General features: G+C 49.3%; 1 protein-coding gene across 2 annotated transcripts in view; it reads right to left on the bottom strand.

Moving 5' to 3' along the window:
• LOC119461722 (decapping and exoribonuclease protein-like) overlaps positions 1-19,632 on the bottom strand; it is a 52,312-nt gene that overhangs the window by 11,703 nt on the left and 20,977 nt on the right. For both annotated transcript variants that reach the window (XM_037723091.2, XM_037723092.2), the window contains exon 3: positions 4,191-4,413. In XM_037723091.2, the coding sequence (XP_037579019.1) occupies positions 4,191-4,413 (223 nt within the window). The remainder of the gene's footprint in view (positions 1-4,190; positions 4,414-19,632) is intronic.

The raw sequence follows: 19,632 nt of genomic DNA, 5'->3' as shown, positions 1-19,632 counted from the left end.
ATCAACAAGTTTACAGGAAGTTACGAAAATATGGCAGATGAGCCGTTTTTATTAAAACTGTGATATGCCAAGCTACTACAATCATTCATTCACGCGTTCGCCTATTTCTGCAAGTGTTGCTGCTGCTGATGATTATCTTTAAGAAAAGCACCAAGTAAATAAAAATGTGATACTTAAGAAACTTACAATACAACAGGTATGGACGTTATCAATATGCAATGAAAGCATAAAAACGTTAACTAGCAAAAGCAAGCACGAAAAAAGAATCTGAACATTTAGACTTAGTGTATTGAGCTTAGTTGAGGAGGATAATAGGGCTTAGTTTAGACCCATCATGAACGTAAAAAAAATGCACCGGTGTTGCGCAAGCCTGGTACCGCTGCAGTAAACAAGTAGCGAAGCTAAGCTGTCATACGAAACTAGGGTGTGCACAATTATAAGTAAAGTCGCATCACGGTAATTGCAAGAAGCAGTGAGTGAAAATGTCGAAACTCCGCAAAATGTGCTCGAAATCATACTGTGTCTGCCGCAATAAGCGATCGTAAAGCAAGCGAGCATCGCGTCTTACCCCATAAATCTTTTCGTGAATTCTTGAGAGTTCTGTTGTTTCAGGCAATTGAACAAAACTGAAGTTTTTCTCGCACCAAAGCGAATCACAAAAGTAGAACGCATTCTTTGTTTCAAAACGCTTCTGTTATTTTAAATATAATGCCGAATAATGTATATACATAGCATTCTCAAGAATTCACGCATGATCATCGAACGTTAACCGAGAGTCTAAAAAAAGCGGTAGTTTCAACCATCGATTGCGATAGCGAATTAGTAGACAGCTATACGAAGTAAGGATAGTAGTTTTCTAGGCTGTTTAAACTTTTCGCCTACTAACTTCATTCGCTTACTAACTAAATTAACAAGCATGGTGTCAGCGCGCACAGACAAACCTGAACACATCACACTCGATCACCGCGGACACTCGCTGTCAAAACGCTGGCGTCAGGAAGCGCGGGAGCAGCAGCGAGCGAAGTGACCTTCGTGCTGAGTAACGCTTCAACGCAAACTGAGCGACGAGAACACAAAGCACGCACAAAGGTATGAGCCGCCGGCAGATCGCTTTGAAGATAAGGCGCGCGAGCGCGCACGGCCCCGCAAAGTACGCAGTTGGTGCCCGAGTAAAGGCTCATTCACACCGGCGACTGACAGAAAGTGAGAGAGGCATAAACGAAAGATGCCTGACAGCGGTTGCGCGACCAAGTTGGTGGCAAAGCGACCAGTCGCAAATGGTCGCAAATGATCACTTTTCTCGAAAAGCGACTATTTTGGGCCAGTCGCTCGCTGATCGATTTTTCAGTCGCGCGACCGTGGTCGCAAAGCTGCTCAACCAATCAGCGCCGCGCCGAAAGTGTTGTGTGTTTTCATCCGGCGTCCTCCAGGCCAAATTCAATGTCCACGCCAGCATGCAGACTACAGGCCGGTAATTGGTGTCATGCCTTGCCAACCAGACGCATTTCTGGTTAACATCCCTGCCTTCTCTTTCTCTCCTCCTCCTCCTCCTTGCGATGCTGGGACACAGTAGTTGCAGCAACGTGTCGAATGTACGCGATCGCATTCGCTGGAAGCTGAACAGCAGCAAAAGAAAGCACAACAAACACAAGCCCGTTTTTTCAGCCGCCGTTCATTGGATGAGCACGCCACCCAAAGGTGAACAGCATGTGAACAGCTTCGCTTTAATATTATGCACCGAATCCCACGCAACGCGAAGTAGAAATTACAACTTACTCTCGATAATACTCGTCGTCATGCGCACAAAGTTCGGGCAGGAGGCAGCTTGCGTGGCCGGCCACTTCACGCGCGCGGAGGCACGGGCGCACCCACCAGCGTCGCGTTTTCTTCAGAGGCTTCCGCGCTGCCACAGCTGACACCACGGCAGAGCACATCAGCACAGGGACGACATCTTCCTGTTCACTCGAATCAAAATCCATGGCTGTTGCCGGGAATGCGAAAGCAATGTACAGAGTGCCAGCGAAGTGCGCGCGAACTGCGTGGAGTTCTCGCTGAGAACGATAATCTCCGAGATTGTGACTTGCGGGTAGCGCTCAGCTGGGATTGCCGGTGTGTGCATCGGTCGCCTTCGGTCTCTTTTTGGTCGCGAGTCGCAAATGATCGCGCAACCTCCTCAAGTCGCCGGTGTGATTGAGCCTTAATCGCCGCCCCCCTCTCCCCTACCCTACCTGCGTGCGGTCACGAAATACGCAGTTGTGGTCGCAGAACAACGCTGCCCCTCTCCCTCCCTCCCTCCCTCAGTCCCATCCCCCCCACTGCCTATTGCGCCAGCTTCCCTCTCTTGCGGGCGCCATATTGAGCGGCGATCGTTGGCGCCCCTGCATCCCTGCAGGGGGCCGGCTTTAAGCAAGCCGGCCGATGCTTGCGGTCCCAGCTAAATCTCGCCCAAGAATATAAGATTATCGCAATGTTTTACGCTAACAGCTACATTTGTATGTCGATGGGCTATGTTCATCCTATACTCGCAGACATGTTTCTGCAGCAATAAAGCGAAGACGCCGCAGGCAAAACACACGCAAGTAAGAGCGCTCCTTGACCTCACTCCTTTGGTACTCAGTGGGGTAACTTGCTCTTAATATTTTTTATGAGTTACATTAGTTCATCTATATTCATTTTTTTTTCAAATGCTACGATATTGTACTTTATAAAGTGCGCTGGACATTTGTGGGAGCAAAACCTGACGTAGGTCACCAAATGTAAATGCGATATTTTGGAGCTTCAAAAAACAAAGGCTTGCAGCGAAGAGTCAAGCAAAATTTTCCTATGCCTTCATGACCTTCTGGTCGCAAATGAGGATTTTAGTGGGAAATATTCTTTGCCAGGAGGTGTTTACTATTCAAGTGTGTAGCATGGTTTTATGGGGAAGGACTGGTGCTGCTTTCGGAGGCGCGCGTGATGAAAATATATTAATGCAGATAAACACGTGACATCTTATGCTAAATTCAGCTTTTCAAGGCAGAATTTCGTCCAATGGTAGTGGCATCTCCTCCAATAACAATCGGTCCTTGCATTTCAGTCCTGTGTATGATTTGATCGGCAACACTTTCGTTAGACTTTTCTAACCCTTGAAGAGATGTGATCTACGTCTGGTTCCCCAACGTGGGTTGCTCTACTTTCATTGCATAACTCATCTGAATTGGCAGAATATAGATCGTCTTTGTTTTTTTTTCTGTTTCATCCCACCTATTTTTCAATTTATTATAAAGTCCTGCATAAATTATTCGCCTTTTTAAATAGAGTTCATATGGTATCTACATTTCTTTTTATTTAATTTAGTGCAACACGGCTCGCTAGTTTATTGACTGTGGAGATAAAAGCGTGGTCATCTTTCTCGGCAGCAAGAAAGGAACCAGGATGAATAATAGCAGTGTAATCATTAAGGCGTTTTTTTTTTACCTGCAACGATATCTGTCGCGTTTGTGGTCAGCAAAAATAATGGTAAAAAAACCATCGTGTGTGCTCGGAGAACAAGCACACCCCTCTAGCATACACATAGGCCCAGTGTACTTTACAAAGTACTCCTATATTCATTTTCACGCGACGCTACAAATATGCATCGTCATGCATTCATCCTTTACGCCATTCTTTATTAAAACTTCCACACAAACCTCAGCTTCGTCAAGCATGGGATATGCTTCATAAAAATGAACAGCAGTCCCTGCCATGTTCAGCGCTTCAAGTTTGGCCATGAATAAACCAAATACATCAGGCAGCTTACAAAAAAACTACGATGTGGCCGTCTTGGCAGAACTATTATCGATATAGGATACTAAGGAACACAGTACAGTTCTTTAATTATTCACAAGAGGAAATGGTACTGTACTTTTAAAAGTACGCTGGTCCTAATATTGGCGTTGGTCGTTGGCCGTAGTGTCCGGGTTTTAGGTTTCATATAACTCTGATGCGAAAACTTAAATTTCTCTAGATATTTTCATATACTGCCAAAATTAGTAAGTCCGCCAAGTTTTAGACACCTAGGAAACATGGTGGCACTGCTCTAATTTATCAAAAGTTTGTTTCTCAAGATAGGTGCTTAACTATGAAGCAGAACCAGTCGCCATTTCACGCGTGTTGATTACAATGTCCGCAAGAAAATAATCCACATCTGTGGAGTTCCTTGTGGTACACACGTGTAGAACTTGTTCCGCTGCAGCTGATTGTGGTGCTTGCGGTTCGTCTTGAACTCCACGTAGCCAGCCGTGGAACCGGGCTCGCATTGAACAGAGGGGTCCACCGCTTTAACTTCGGCGCCTAGCACGATGGAGTGTGATCCAAGCTGGCAGCGGAGGACGACGTTGTAGGCATCGCCTTCCCTGACAACTTCGTCCTCCTCGGGGGAGGCTCCCGGATGATCTGCGTCGCACAACAATGTGGATGTTAAGCACAAAGTCGCCTCCCTTATTCTATATAATTTTTATCGAATAAATGAGGAGGTCACTGTAAAGCTGTTCATTTGAATGCGTAATCGGCGATATCTTCATTAAGACGTTGAGTAAAGAAAATCTGGTTGAACAAGTAAATTCTCGCAATTTAATAGGTTTATGAAGTTATGTCACGTTCGCGGTCCTATTGCGTTATGTCACATATTTATGTCGTAATATCCCGCAAAGCATTTCAACGAGTATATCGCTCACACATACTGGCACCGACAAGATGAATGAGCTCTAATCCTATGCCGAACATGTATACCTTTGTGCCTTCATCACTAACAAATGTTCCACAATAAGTCAATAAAAATGAAGTTGTGTTTCTCTTCTTCGAGTCCGGCTATGCTGAATACCTCTTCCACCACTCCGTCGTCGCTTGACAGCGTCTGCGATCGCCTTGAGCGCAGCGGATCTGTATCAGAACATCGGCACTCTTCGCCTTCTCACAATCGTCGACGGTGCACCAGCATTTCTCGCCGCACACCAGCCTCCAATTCACACTGCCCCATTCCACCCGGAGTGTGCTGCTACCATAGCTGTTTCGAAGAGGACGCACTCCACTGTATGCGCCCCTGCACGCGGCATGCACACCGTCTGGCCGACCTTTAGAGGCAACGAGTGGTAGCGCCTAAGTTGCAAGTCACCTGTGCTATGTGCGCGACCATGTCACAGGTCAGAAGTTCCTGGTCGATGCGGGCGCTGAAGTCAGTATCACCCCTGCACTGCAAACGGATCGTCAACAGCCATCAACTTCCTACCTGAAGTCGGTAAGCGGCACAAGAATTCCTGCACAGACACAGCCATCGCTCACCCTGAACATGGGCTCACGCCGAGCTTTTCGTTCAGTGTTTATTGTTCCCGAGGTCCGTCGTGCAATCATCGGAGCTGACTTCGTTACAAGTCATGGCTTCCTGGTTGATGTCACGCGTCGACGGCTTCTCGACAGCGTGACTCATATGCAGTCGCAGGCGTATCGTCCACCCTTGTGCCTCTGATTGCAGAACTGGCCATTGTAATTGACGGTCCTTCGGCCGCTCTCCGATAATTTCCGAGCCTCACTCGACCACCTTAATGGACGCAACCTGTACAATGCGATGTATACGCCGCCATATCATACCAAACATTCCCTCCGTACATTTGTCTACGTCGATTGGCGCCTCAACAAATATAAATCGCGCGAGCAAATTTGGCGCACACGCTCGAGTTCTGCATCGTGCGACCTTCTGGCGGCTGGGCGTCTTCACTACCCATCGTTCTTAAGAAAACTGGAAACTGGCGACTTTGCGGCGACTACTGTGCACTAAACAGAAAAACAGTTCCGGGCAGGTATTCTCTGAGAGACATCCTGGACTTCACGGTTGCCCTTCACGGGGTGACGATCTTGTCGAAGCTGAACCTGGTGCGTGCCTACCATCAGCTACGCGTCGTGGCAGACGATATGCTGAAGACCGCCTTAATCCCCCCCCCCCCCCTCCGTTTGGTCTCTTCGAACTTGTTCGAATGACTTTGGGCATTTACAACGCTGTCCATTCTTTCCAAAGGTTTATAGACTCGGTTACTCTAGGGTCCCCTTTCGACTTTCGTTAGGTAAACATCCTGCACATTGCAAGTTCCGCCCGTGATGAGCACGTGAAGCATCTCAGAATCGGGGGCCCTCTTTCGTATTTGCTTGCGTGGACGACCTGCTCGTTGCATGCTCCACCCCTGACGAGCACATGAAGCATTCATAATGCTGTTATCGCGCCTTAGAAGCCATGCGGTCGTGATCAATGCGACGAAGGGTCAACTTGGAGAACAGAAACTTAAGTTCCTTGGACATTTGGACGACTCTTCCGGTATTAAGCAGCTACCAGATAAGGTTCGCGCCATTAAGGATTTCCCTCTGCCCACATCAGTGACAAGGTTACGCCAGTTCTTCAGCTTCATAATTCTTTTATCGCCGCTTCAACCCCAAATGCGCTCAACCAGGCGCTGCTCTCGACCTCATGCTGCCAAGACAGAACAAAGTGTCCTCCTTGCTATGAACTGAAGAGGCTACCGAGGCAATTATTCAAATACACATCTCGCTCACCAAGGCCACACTGCTTGTACACGCCAAGCCTGAAGTGCCAACCTTGATTATGACCAACGCGTCCAGCACAGCTGTGGGTGCTGTTCTACACCTTCTGTTCTACACCTTCTACACGGAACCCCCATGGCAGCATTTCGTCTTTCTCCCAGCTCAAGCCGGCACAAACACGGTACAGCGTCTTTGGGCTATAGTTCCTACCTCGAAGTAAAGCATTTTCGGCACTTTGTCGAGGGTCGTCACTTTGTAATCCTCACTGACCACAAACCCCTCGACTATGCGGTCAACAGGTCAGCATCGACCAACACTCCGAGAGAAATAAGTCAGCTTTCTTTCATCTCCGAATTTATCAGATTTCCGGCATGTCAAGGCTGCAGAAAACATTCCTACAGATGTACCGAGTCGTGTAGACGCTGTTAGCAATGTCACCTCTAAGTCCCGTCATTCCGTCACTTGGACCTTCTAGATCGCCAGCAAAGCGACGACACGAAAATCGACCTCCTCCGACGGTTGTCCACATCACGACAACTAGAGGAGATCGTTTTTCCCGGGGGTTTCATCATCGTCTGCGACACCTCCACCGGCTCACCCCGACCATTTGTGCCTGTTAACCTGCATCGTGCCCTTTTTTGAAGCTGTTCACAACCGCTCTCATCCCGGCATAAAGGCAACGCAGAAACTACTTTCTAGTCGCTGTGTCTGGCCTCACTCAACTGAACGCCCAAGTGCGGGAGTGGGTGCGTTCCTGTATAGCATGCCAACGATCGAAGGTTCAACGTCGTCCTGTCGCTCCGTCAAACGCCTTCTTTCCACCTAACACCCAATACGACAAGGTTAATCTGGACATTGTGGGTCTACTTCCTCCCTGTCAAGGTCATCGCCACCTACTTTCCTGTATCGACAGGTACACACGATGGCCAGAAGCTACGCCTATCCCGGACATGTCGGCGCCTTCGAACGCGGCAGCTTTCTTGCCTACTTGGGTTTTGCGGTTTGCTTGTCCATCTTGCATAATAACGGACCGAGGTCGACAATTTGACACCAGCCCCTTCAGTAAACTGCATCGTCTTCTCGGCACCAGGAGACTACGTACTACGGCCTGCCACCCATAAACCAACGGTATTCAGCGTTTTCACTGTCACCCGAACACTGCACTCACGGCGAAAGACGTCTTCAGAGTGAGCTCAGCACGTTCACCTAACCCTTCTTGGCATAAGCACGGGGTTGAAAGGTGACTTAGGCTGATAAAGTGCCCAGCTTTGTTTATGGCACCACCCTTCGTCTTCCCTGCTACTTCCTCGTAGCTGCGACTCCACTGCCCTGAACCACCGTTTACGTTACGCGTTTGCGTACCATATTCCAATCCATCCACTCAGTTCCCAGGAAAGCACCTGCACCTTGAGTCTCCTACGTTTCTCCGGATATTCGGCATGCTACACATGTCTTTGTGCGACAGTCTGCCCATCGCAAGCTACTAAAAACGCACAACCTGGGCTCTTGCCCCGTGCTCGAACACCGCAGCACATTTATCATTTTCCATTGATGGACGACCAGACACCATTGTGCTTGAACGCCTCTAGCCAGCCCATATTGACAACCCGTTAGTACGACAAGCTCGCCCCCTACGGCTCCGTCAACTCGGCTGACTGACATGTACGAGCGGCGCACGCCACAGCACATCCACTTGTGTCTCGTAGGTTCCATCACTCGTCGTACTGCCGCCTCTGGGGGTGAAGTCCACTGTAACGGCGGCAGCTTGGTCAAGGCAGGGCCATATCGTCGCACCTGCAGGGACGCGCAGGCTTATGTTCCATATCTCGCGCAGGGTTCCCCCGCCCGTCGAGCACCTGCTGACGCAGTCAATCTGATTTTAGTTTGGGCTCCACGTCCCTTCTCCACGCTCCGCTGCGTCCAAGGCGCCATACCAGAAATCACCATAACACACTAATTTAACAGTGTCCCCCCAGCACACGGGTCCACACTCACTGCTCATGCCAGGAGGCTCAATTCTGCAAAACGTCAGCGGAACCCTTGTATAAGGAGAAATTAATGCCGGAGAGGCATCTCAAAATGGCTTTAAAAGTCATCGATTAGGGGAACGTTTACAGGCAAGAATGACAAGGCTTCAAAAAAGGCCGAATCACTACAGTGGCCTCCCTCCATGAAGGACCAAATTATTAAAAGTTACGACTAGAGAACTAAACGCAATGTTTCGGTCCCTTCATTTTCTGAATGAGAATACAAGCGATCTTCAAAGCTGCCCGCAACACCTCCGATAATGCAGGCTTAAACACACTTGCATGTTAAACAACAGAAATTGAAAACAACCGAAAGCCCAAATTTATATAAAAAGTCGATCGCGTAAATGAAGGTCAAGAGACATACTATCTGTTCTGTACTAGTGCACATTTGCACTGTCGTGAGCCCCAGCTAATTATTGCGTAACAAAATGAACGAACCGTGCTGCTTTAAGCGGCGGGGCAGAGATCAGCGGCTTGCTTTTCCACTCAGGCTATTTGATCAGCACTGTCTAGTTTTCCCGGGTGCACCGACACATGGTATTTTGTTGTTTCCTGATCCCTCTTCATAATCCAATTTGTAAGGGAAAGGAAGTGGGTATCCTCGGGACGCATGACTCTCGCCCGCGCGCCAAGCAGGTTGGGGAGCAGGGAAATCTTCCTTTCGCGGACAGCGTGCGGGAATAGCAAGCGCTATCGGCGCCACCGAGTGTGTCCCGTCAGATCCGTTTGACATCACCCGACTCTCTTGGGTCACTAGCAAGCGGCGAGTGCGCAAGTCTCCGCCGCCGTTCCGGTTTTCCCGCACTTGGTTAGTCAACCGCGTTTTAGAGCGATAGCTCCACTATACTCCAGGCACAAACACAGAAAACGCCTGATTCCGTAAATGTGACCTTCAAGCTCAGTCAACGTCAAACTGGGACTTAGCCTGCGACTATCGGCGGCTGCTACGTACGCCGCCCACGGCGCCGATGTTTTGAAAGAGATCTGCGGCGTGGACAAAGTGGGCGGTCGACGCTTAGTTCACGCTGAAGCGAGACGCAGCATGAAGATCAATTCACTCGCTGCTGCTGCCGCACCGAGCAGCTGTGTCCTTTCCCAAAGAAAGCAAAACCGTGCTATCGCTCGACAAAGCTGGTTTAACCGAGTTCAACCACGTCCATTTTTTTTTTTTTTTTTTTTGTGCCGTGGCCGCCCGTATCCCAAGCTGGTAAGTCGGAGTATCGTGATTTCCTGCAGCCCCTAATGACATGTTGCGAAATAGAAGGATTATGGACTAAGAAAGCTTAATGTCGGAATGAAAAATTATGGAAGATATATTTGTCTACAAGACTAAGCAAGATACCCTTGGTTTCAATCACGCATAACAATCCGTCAGTTCAAAAGCTTGCTGTCTGACTGAGTGTACTATATGGATAAGAGATCTTATTAGGATCTGATGGGTAATGAATAGTATAGAGGGCAGGAGCACGTACAAAAAGAACGGAAACATTTCGACATAACGGCCGGGGACCGCCTATTATCAAAGAGGAGTTTACATACACAGGTAGTCCAATTTATATGTTTTCACTTGCGGGTGACGCACATGGGCACCATGTCTGACCTAACAGAGAAGATGGAGAGAACATAGGGCGGCAAGCGTGTGTACATATTGTTAATCATTCATTAACCAAAACAAGAAAGGTTAGAATATGTAACAGCTGTAAGCATAAACACGCGTAGATACAGCCGCGGCAACGGACGCCTAAAAACAGACACCGTAAGAAAGGAATAACAAAAATGAAAAAGTCGCAGTTTCGCCCGAAAGGCGAAGTATCGGTTACGATAGCAAATTAGTGGACAGCTATACGAAGTACCCTACCTTTCCCTCTTCGTTTCTCACTCTCTCTCACGGCCGTATAAACTTGTAAACATAAGTATACTAACTAAATTAACAAGCATGCGGTCACGCGCGCACAAGGAAACATGAACGCATCTCAGTCGATGGCCGCGGAAGCTCGCTGTCAAAACCTTGCAGTGAGGAAGCGCGGCAGCAGCAGCACCTCGTACTGCCGCTCGTATCAACGCGCACTTATCCGCGAAAACACAGCGAACGACGGCTCTGCCCCCATTGCAGATGGCTTTCACGATAAAGCAGCCCGGGCGGCGACTTTACAATTGCTAGAAAGTACAGCGGAGACTTCCGCTTAACATGTGTTGTCATGGCAATCGTGGAGCTCCTAGGGACATAATCGCTTAGGGACTTTTGAGGCACTGGTCTCCGCTGAGCGTGACTCTCTTATCTCCGGGACCGGGCGCAGCGACCTTGCCGAGCGCAGCTCCTACGTGCGAGCGAATCGTTTAGGGCGCGTTGAATGTCTGGCGGTGGCTGGCCCACGCCGGCCGCGCTTTGTTATTGTAGCGTTTGTTCTAGTGGCGGAAATCCTTGCAGTACTAGGGGTGTGGCATGACGGCGTTTGATCTCGGTGAACTGTGGTGGTGTAAACAAGCGAATACTGCTCGCGTCTGAACCCCGGTGCCGCGGCGGAAGCCGCAGTGCCGGGCGCCAATGCGAAGCGGCGGTCGTTGGGGTGTTGCGGAGCGCAGCGTAGCAACACCCCAAATAAAAAATACTGCTCCAGTCAGGTAGACTGCTCCCTCCCTGATAGTGAGATTATATTTGGATCATCAAAACAGTGATCATCAAAACAGTGAGTCTTTTTTAGGAATATCATCGTTTCTCTCTCGCACCCTGTAAATCCGCTTGTTTACACCACCACAGTTCACCGAGATCAAAAGCCGTCTTGCCACACCAACACTACTGCAAGGATTTCTGCTACTACAACAAACACTACAAATAATGTCGCAGTTTCGCCCGGAAAGTGAAGCATCGATTGCGATAGCAAATTATTAGAGAGCTATTCGGAGTAGGGATAGTAGTTTTATGGGCTGCATAAATTTGGACACATTGGCTTACTAACTGAATTAACAATCGTGGTGTCAGCGCGCACAAGCAAACATGAATAGATCACACTGAATGACCGCAGCCAACGACTGTCAAAACGCTGGCAGCAAGCGCAGGTTCGCGCGCTCTATCGCTTCAACGGAAACTGAGCGGCGAATGCACAGCGCATACAAAGGTCAGAGCCGTGTGGAGATAAGAGACGGTGCGGGCGACCGGATTTGGCAGAGGAGAAGATCCCCCCCTCCCACCCCCCCCCCCTTTTCCCGTTTCTTGCTTTCGCGTGGGAGATCGAGTGGCAAGATACGCCTTTGGTTCCGGAGCACAGCGCAGCCCCGCCTCCCTCCCTCCCATACCCCCACGGCCTTTCGGGCGACGGTCGCGTTTGCTTTCCATCGTGAGTTCGCCCTCCGTGATAGCGTGCGCACCCCGCGCTCTTTCGCTCACGCATACGGCGCGCGGCGACGATTTTTTCGCCCTTGGAATCTATAGGGAACTTCACGGCGATGGCAGAAAACCGGTTGAAGTGTCCATATAATTGCTATCGCAATAATAATAAAGTGCGGCCGGTGTGGCCCACACACCGCCCAATATTAAACGCGCCCTAAACAATTCGCTCCCTACGCACGTACGAGCTACGCTCGGCAAGGTCGTCGCGCGCGGTCCCGGAGAGAAAGAGAGCCACGCTCAGTTTGCCATGACAACACGTGTTAAGCGGAATTCACGTCACCCGCAGTGCCACGCCCCCACTGTATCGCGCCCGGGCGAGCGGGCGCCGCCGCCTGCAGTAGAGCTCTCTCCTCCCCCACCTCTACTCTCCCTCGGGAGCCTCGCGGTCCGGGCGGGTGGGCGCTGCCGCCCGGAGTAGAACGCGCCGCCCCCTACCCGCCCTCCCCCCGGAGCTTTGCGCTTGACCGGAGACGGCGCGCTTTCTCCCCGCTTTCCTCCCTTGCATGCACGAGATTCAGTCGCAATCGCCGGCTCACCCTCGCACGCTTTCACTCGCACATAGAGCAAACGGCGGGCGGCGACGATTTCATCTTCTTTAATCTTCATACGGCACCTCACGGCGACTCTAATTGTGACGGGAGAAATGCGCCTGGAGTGTCCATATAATTAATATCGCAATAAAATATTAGAAGAGGGCCGCGAGCGGAACGAAGGGCTGGAGACATGTGCTAGCATAAAGCATGAGAGGGGTGGCGGGAGCCAGGAATGCGTTTTAACAGCGACGCTGTTTAAGCCAGCCGTAATTTGTAGTTCGTATCAAGAAACTATCATAATCAGCAATGAAAAAAGAAATGAAAGAAACTAAATTTTTTTGCCGAGGCAGGATTCGAGCCTGCATACCCGCGGTCCCAAGGCGAGCATCTTAACCCCTAGGCTATACAACCATCTTTTTTTTCTTTATTGCATGGAATGATTAGTAGTTATATGCGAAAATATGCTGCTATACAACCACGCTTGCAGAACATGCATTTATGCGAACCATGTGATTGCGTTCGATTGTCGTCGTCTTCGTCCACAGCAGGCGCGTTTGCATGCACTCGTACCAATGCTCTGTGAGGTGAAGAAGAGGTTTTGCGCGCTATGCTCGGGAGAGAGATAAAGAAAATGAGAGCGAGGAGACGCATTCACGGAGCCGGTGTGCTGAAACGCGTTGTCGGCATTGCAAAGCGGTGGAACGCGGTTTCCACATTGGAAGGCGTTGTCGGTGTTGAAGCTGCGCAATGCAACGCGCCGTGACGCCCGTAAATCCGAGAGAGAGGGACTCATTGACGGAGCGGGTCTGCTGGAACGCGTCGCGGCATTGCAACTTGGTGGAACGCGGTGTCGGCATTTCGGCCATTTTCGCTGTGTCTTGAGCTTTGCGCAGCCTAGTGCAAGCTTTCGCATTTTTTATTTTAACACGAAAGTGTTTTATTCCGGGGTCCACCAAGACTTCACTGACGTATTTCCGTCACGGAAATACGTCATAGAACATAATACAAAGAAAGAAACCAGAAGAAAAAGTTCCACAAACATGCAAAATTTAGGAATCGAACCCACGACCTCTCGGTCCGCGACGATAGATCGCCGAGCGTTTAACCCATTGCGCCACAAACGCATTTGCAGAGAGCTACACAGACGCGCCTTATATATCTAACACTCCTCCGTGTACCCGCGCTCTTGCTCGGGGCGGTGCCGCCGCCTACGAGCAGAAAAGAGAAGTACTGCATTATGACACTAAAGCCCGGGATACATGGAGCGAACTTTCTCGACGAACTTCACGCGTCAAGTAACGACGCGGCGACACGACGCAGGATGTTTGCTGTGTTGCAATACATGCGGCGAACGCCGCCGCGCGTTGGCCGCCGTGTTGGCGGCGGTCCCGGCCGCCCGCTTCGAACTGAATTTGGCGTTGTCCTTGTAGAATTCACTTAGTTGGAAGCAAATGACTGCGTAAACGGCTTTCGCTTAGTCTCAGGCCGCTTCGACGACAGAGTATTATGGATAACCTTGAGTAGTTTTCGAGATCGCTTCTCGTTTCGAACGCGTCTAAGCCTAGCGAAAGAAATATCCGATGCCAGCGCCATCTATCGGGGAAGTCGGGAGATAGGCATGACGACAGCATGTGGCCTCTGAGATCAGAAGATTTCTGTTGAAGGTTGTTGTAGAGAGCTTGCACTGCTTGTCTGTTTCCTCGCAGATCAGCGGATATGGGATGTACAAATACAACGCGATTCCTGAGAGATCATACTAGGAACTACTCAATCGGTGCAGAGACATGCAGACACGGCAACACCAACGCGATTGCAGACGACGCGAAAAGGCGCGCGCGCGCGAAACACCAGCATGCATTGCGACCGGAACTAGTGCCTCCTGATTGGCTGTCGTCCACCGCTGCGCGCTAGACGCTTCCGGCGGCGGCGTTCACCCGACGAAAATGTTTGGACAGGCAGATCGGCTGCGGACGGCAAATTTCTTGACGCCGGCCGTCGGACGTTCGCCGCCCGACGAAGTTCTTCGCTCGGACGCCGGTTATTCGCTTCATGTATTCCGGCCTTAACGCGCACCGACAGTGAACGCTTCGGTGGTCTCAGCACTACGACGCCTCGATGCCAGCATTCGAAGGGACGCTGGCATCAAGAAGCACTACCAACGCCACCTAGGTGGCGTTCACCGTACTCAGCACAGCGGAGCGTGGCCTCCGCAATTAGCTCTGAAAATGTTTCTGAAGTTGATCGCGGAGGCTGCAATTACGACGCGCTGTACGCGCTGATTTGACTCGGTGACGATTCAGTTACGTGCTTTGTCTTGCGCGTTGTATTAGTGTGTCAGTTACGTGCTTCGTCTTTCGCGTTGTGCTAGCGTGTGCAGCGTAGTGCAGCTTCCATATGCACGACGGTTGCTCATGGTCATCGACGTTGGTAGTCGTGATGGAGGAGACGTGCCACCAGGCGTCAGCGTGGGTGCATCAACGCCTAAGGGCGCTTTAGCCACAAAACAGCAATAGACATTATATATCAATGTGCAATAAACATTACACTACTTCTGTGAAGACACGTTTCACTTTCGTGTTCTATACCGATTCCTATATAAGAGGGATCAACCACATTTTTTCTGTGTTTCTGTAAGTACACATGTCAGATCATGAAGATGGTCATACAACCCATACTGTGACCTCGATTCAGTTCTGTGCGGCGTGAACTACATTCCATTACATTCACTGTACAAGAGTGATGGGCTCAGGAATGTGGCATTTGTGTGCATACTGGATCTTAAACAATGGTAATGTGTATTCAAAATTAAAAAAGGGGAAAATAAATTACATAAGCATATTAGAACAAGTTAATGTCGCTTTAGCATACGCCAATGAGAATGAAGGCGAAAGCCTGCGCGTTCACGAGACATTAAATTACTTGAGATTCGCATTCGAATGCATTGTTACTTCTGATTACTTGTTTTCTCCCACCAAAAGTTCGAGTGCCCCAGTTAACTTCCCCCAATTCACCTCGCCCCAATTAGCATCCACCGTCGCTGGTTCGACTGCCGCCACAGGTCAAGGGTGCGACTCCCACCAAGGGCCGTGGGTTCGAGTGCCTTAACTCTAATTAACTGTGCCTTCACTTCGCCTTAACACCAAGTGTCGTGGATTCGACTCCCACAAAAGCTCCAGTGTTCGACTCCAACCGAAGGTCGTGGGTTCAAGTGCCTTAATTAACTCTATCTTAAGTCAGAGTTAATTACGGCACTCGAACCCACGATCTTTGTGGGCGGCACCATTGTGGCACCATGTGGCACCTGTAACACTGTCTATCCGAAAGCTACGACTGGATGATCGGCTATTGTCCGTGCAGGCGCTACTCGAGCACCTTCCCCATGGCTCGTCGGGCCACAAGGCCGTGGGTTCGAAATGCGAAGCATTTCTTGGCGAACATTTCCTACTTTGTCAGTATCTATCTAGCCGCCTACGACTTTGTGCTCTCATGGCCGTTTCGTTAACTTGGAATGTACCAAAACTGGCATACTATAACAGCAGTATATGACGAACATAACAATAGATCGTGACATAAATGTCATGACATGCGTGTCATGCAGGTCATGACAATGACCCAGAAAAAATGGGTCGTTCCTGTTCCTTGGGCCGTTGCTGTTCCTTATTTTTATTTTTATATTTTTATATTTTTTTGCTGTTCCTTATTTTCAATGATTTAAGTGAAGGCGTTGTTTCGAATATCAGACTGTATGCGAATGATTGCGTTGTATACTATCCTGTGTCATGTGCCGAACATTCGAGTGTGTTGCAGTTTGATCTTGAAAAAATATGTTCCTGGTGTGCTAAATGGAAGATGGATTTGAACGTAGCAAAGTGTTATCATGTTCAATTTACGAACAAAAGGAAAAAATGTGGTTGATCCCTCTTATATAGGAATCGGTATAGAACACGAAAGTGAAACGTGTCTTCACAGAAGTAGTGTAATGTTTATTGCACATTGATATATAATGTCTATTGCTGTTTTGTGGCTAAAGCGCCCTTAGGCGTTGATGCACCCACGCTGACGCCTGGTGGCACGTCTCCTCCATCACGACTACCAACGTCGATGACCATGAGCAACCGTCGTGCATATGGAAGCTGCACTACGCTGCACACGCTAGCACAACGCGAAAGACGAAGCACGTAACTGACACACTAATACAACGCGCAAGACAAAGCACGTAACTGAATCGTCACCGAGTCAAATCAGCGCGTACAGCGCGTCGTAATTGCAGCCTCCGCGATCAACTTCAGAAACATTTTCAGAGCTAATTGCGGAGGCCACGCTCCGCTGTGCTGAGTACGGTGAACGCCACCTAGGTGGCGTTGGTAGTGCTTCTTGATGCCAGCGTCCCTTCGAATGCTGGCATCGAGGCGTCGTAGTGCTGAGACCACCGAAGCGTTCACTGTCGGTGCGCGTTAAGGCCGGAATACATGAAGCGAATAACCGGCGTCCGAGCGAAGAACTTCGTCGGGCGGCGAACGTCCGACGGCCGGCGTCAAGAAATTTGCCGTCCGCAGCCGATCTGCCTGTCCAAACATTTTCGTCGGGTGAACGCCGCCGCCGGAAGCGTCTAGCGCGCAGCGGTGGACGACAGCCAATCAGGAGGCACTAGTTCCGGTCGCAATGCATGCTGGTGTTTCGCGCGCGCGCGCCTTTTCGCGTCGTCTGCAATCGCGTTGGTGTTGCCGTGTCTGCATGTCTCTGCACCGATTGAGTAGTTCCTAGTATGATCTCTCAGGAATCGCGTTGTATTTGTACATCCCATATCCGCTGATCTGCGAGGAAACAGACAAGCAGTGCAAGCTCTCTACAACAACCTTCAACAGAAATCTTCTGATCTCAGAGGCCACATGCTGTCGTCATGCCTATCTCCCGACTTCCCCGATAGATGGCGCTGGCATCGGATATTTCTTTCGCTAGGCTTAGACGCGTTCGAAACGAGAAGCGATCTCGAAAACTACTCAAGGTTATCCATAATACTCTGTCGTCGAAGCGGCCTGAGACTAAGCGAAAGCCGTTTACGCAGTCATTTGCTTCCAACTAAGTGAATTCTACAAGGACAACGCCAAATTCAGTTCGAAGCGGGCGGCCGGGACCGCCGCCAACACGGCGGCCAACGCGCGGCGGCGTTCGCCGCATGTATTGCAACACAGCAAACATCCTGCGTCGTGTCGCCGCGTCGTTACTTGACGCGTGAAGTTCGTCGAGAAAGTTCGCTCCATGTATCCCGGGCTTTAGTGTCATAATGCAGTACTTCTCTTTTCTGCTCGTAGGCGGCGGCACCGCCCCGAGCAAGAGCGCGGGTACACGGAGGAGTGTTAGATATATAAGGCGCGTCTGTGTAGCTCTCTGCAAATGCGTTTGTGGCGCAATGGGTTAAACGCTCGGCGATCTATCGTCGCGGACCGAGAGGTCGTGGGTTCGATTCCTAAATTTTGCATGTTTGTGGAACTTTTTCTTCTGGTTTCTTTCTTTGTATTATGTTCTATGACGTATTTCCGTGACGGAAATACGTCAGTGAAGTCTTGGTGGACCCCGGAATAAAACACTTTCGTGTTAAAAAGTGCCTAGTTCATACTCTCTAAATAATGTTTTAGTGCAATGCGTTGATGAAGTCAAATACCTAGGCGTCACTTTAACGGCGGTATTGGACTGGACATCCCACATTGACATAACAAGCGCTAAAGCGTGCCACCTTTTGCACCTTTTCCAGAGGAACTTCAAGTATGCGCCCAAACCTTTGAAGGAAACTTTATATCTTACAAATATTAGGCCGATGTTAGAATACGCTTGCGCAGCATGGAACCCCTTCACAAAAGTTCTCGAAGATAAGTTAGAGCGTGTTCAGAAAAGGGCTGCAAGGTTCGTCACGGGCATCTACGACTACAAAATTAGAGGTTCGCAAATCAGAGAAAATCTGGGGTGGAAGTTACTGTCCACGCGCAGAAAAATGATCAGGTTAAAGCTTTTACACAACATTAACAGCGGTAACACAGGAATCGATAAGAACATATATTTAAAACCACCTCATTATCAGTCTAAGAGACGCGACAATTCCAAGAAAATAAGGGCCTACCAAAGTCGTATTAATGTATTTAAATTTTCATTCTTTCCGCGAACAATTGCGGAATGGAATTTGCTCCCGGATGAGATAGTGTCTGCACCCAATTTTTCATCTGCCATAGAGAACTTTACATGAATCTGTTGTAGACAATATTTTCTAGTGTACCGTTTCATGCATTGTGTAGCAAATTTTATAATCGAATGTTTTTTTTTTCTCGATGTGTTGTCTTTCTCTGTAATTACTATTGTATTTGTAATACCATAAATGATATGATGCTGTTTTTCTTGAAGTTCAATATATGACCTTTATGTTTGTAATTAACCCCCCTACGATAATGCCCAACTCGGGCGCTGTAGGTATTTGTAATAAATAAATAAATAAATAAATAAATAAAACTCAAAAACCACTGGAATGGGTTTGGACGCGGACACTATGTGAAGGAAACACTCAATTATGATGGTAGAAATCATAGTCAAGAGCATGACTCGGCAAACACGACAATGGCTCAACGAAAAAAACGTTGACACTCAAAAACACTGAAATGAGTTCGGGCGTAGATACTAAGTTATAGCGGTAATGGTGGTAGAAGTCATCGTATTGTTACGAAGGTGTGGGTTTATTTACAGGTGATGATAGATGAGAACACATGAATGGAGCAGCCGAAGGCGAAAACCAGTCCGGTAGAATGAACCGCCCAGTTCAAGCGCGCGCTCCACGCCACCTCTGTCTTTTTTTAACCTCCGCGCATTGCCGCTATAGTATGACTAAGGCTTTCACCCTAAGGTCTCTTAGGTATAGCTAAAGGGACTCCTGAGGACTCATGGCATGAATGTCATGACATGCGTGTCCGGTAGGTCATGACAGAGCCGCCCACGTCTTGGTGTTCTCATGGTCGTTTCGTCAACTTGGTAGGCTCCTCGCACACTGCTTCGCAAACCATCGATTCCCACAGGGCGTGGTATCTGCCGGCTTTTTCTTGAAGGCGACTGGCCAATGTGAACGCCACTGACTAGTAGTGCCCTTCGCCCGCAT

Source organism: Dermacentor silvarum, chromosome 8 (assembly GCF_013339745.2).
Source record: "Dermacentor silvarum isolate Dsil-2018 chromosome 8, BIME_Dsil_1.4, whole genome shotgun sequence".
Lineage (NCBI taxonomy): Eukaryota > Metazoa > Arthropoda > Arachnida > Ixodida > Ixodidae > Dermacentor > Dermacentor silvarum.
The sequence above is the reverse complement of the archived record's forward strand: the minus strand, read 5'-3'. Positions and strand labels throughout refer to the sequence as shown.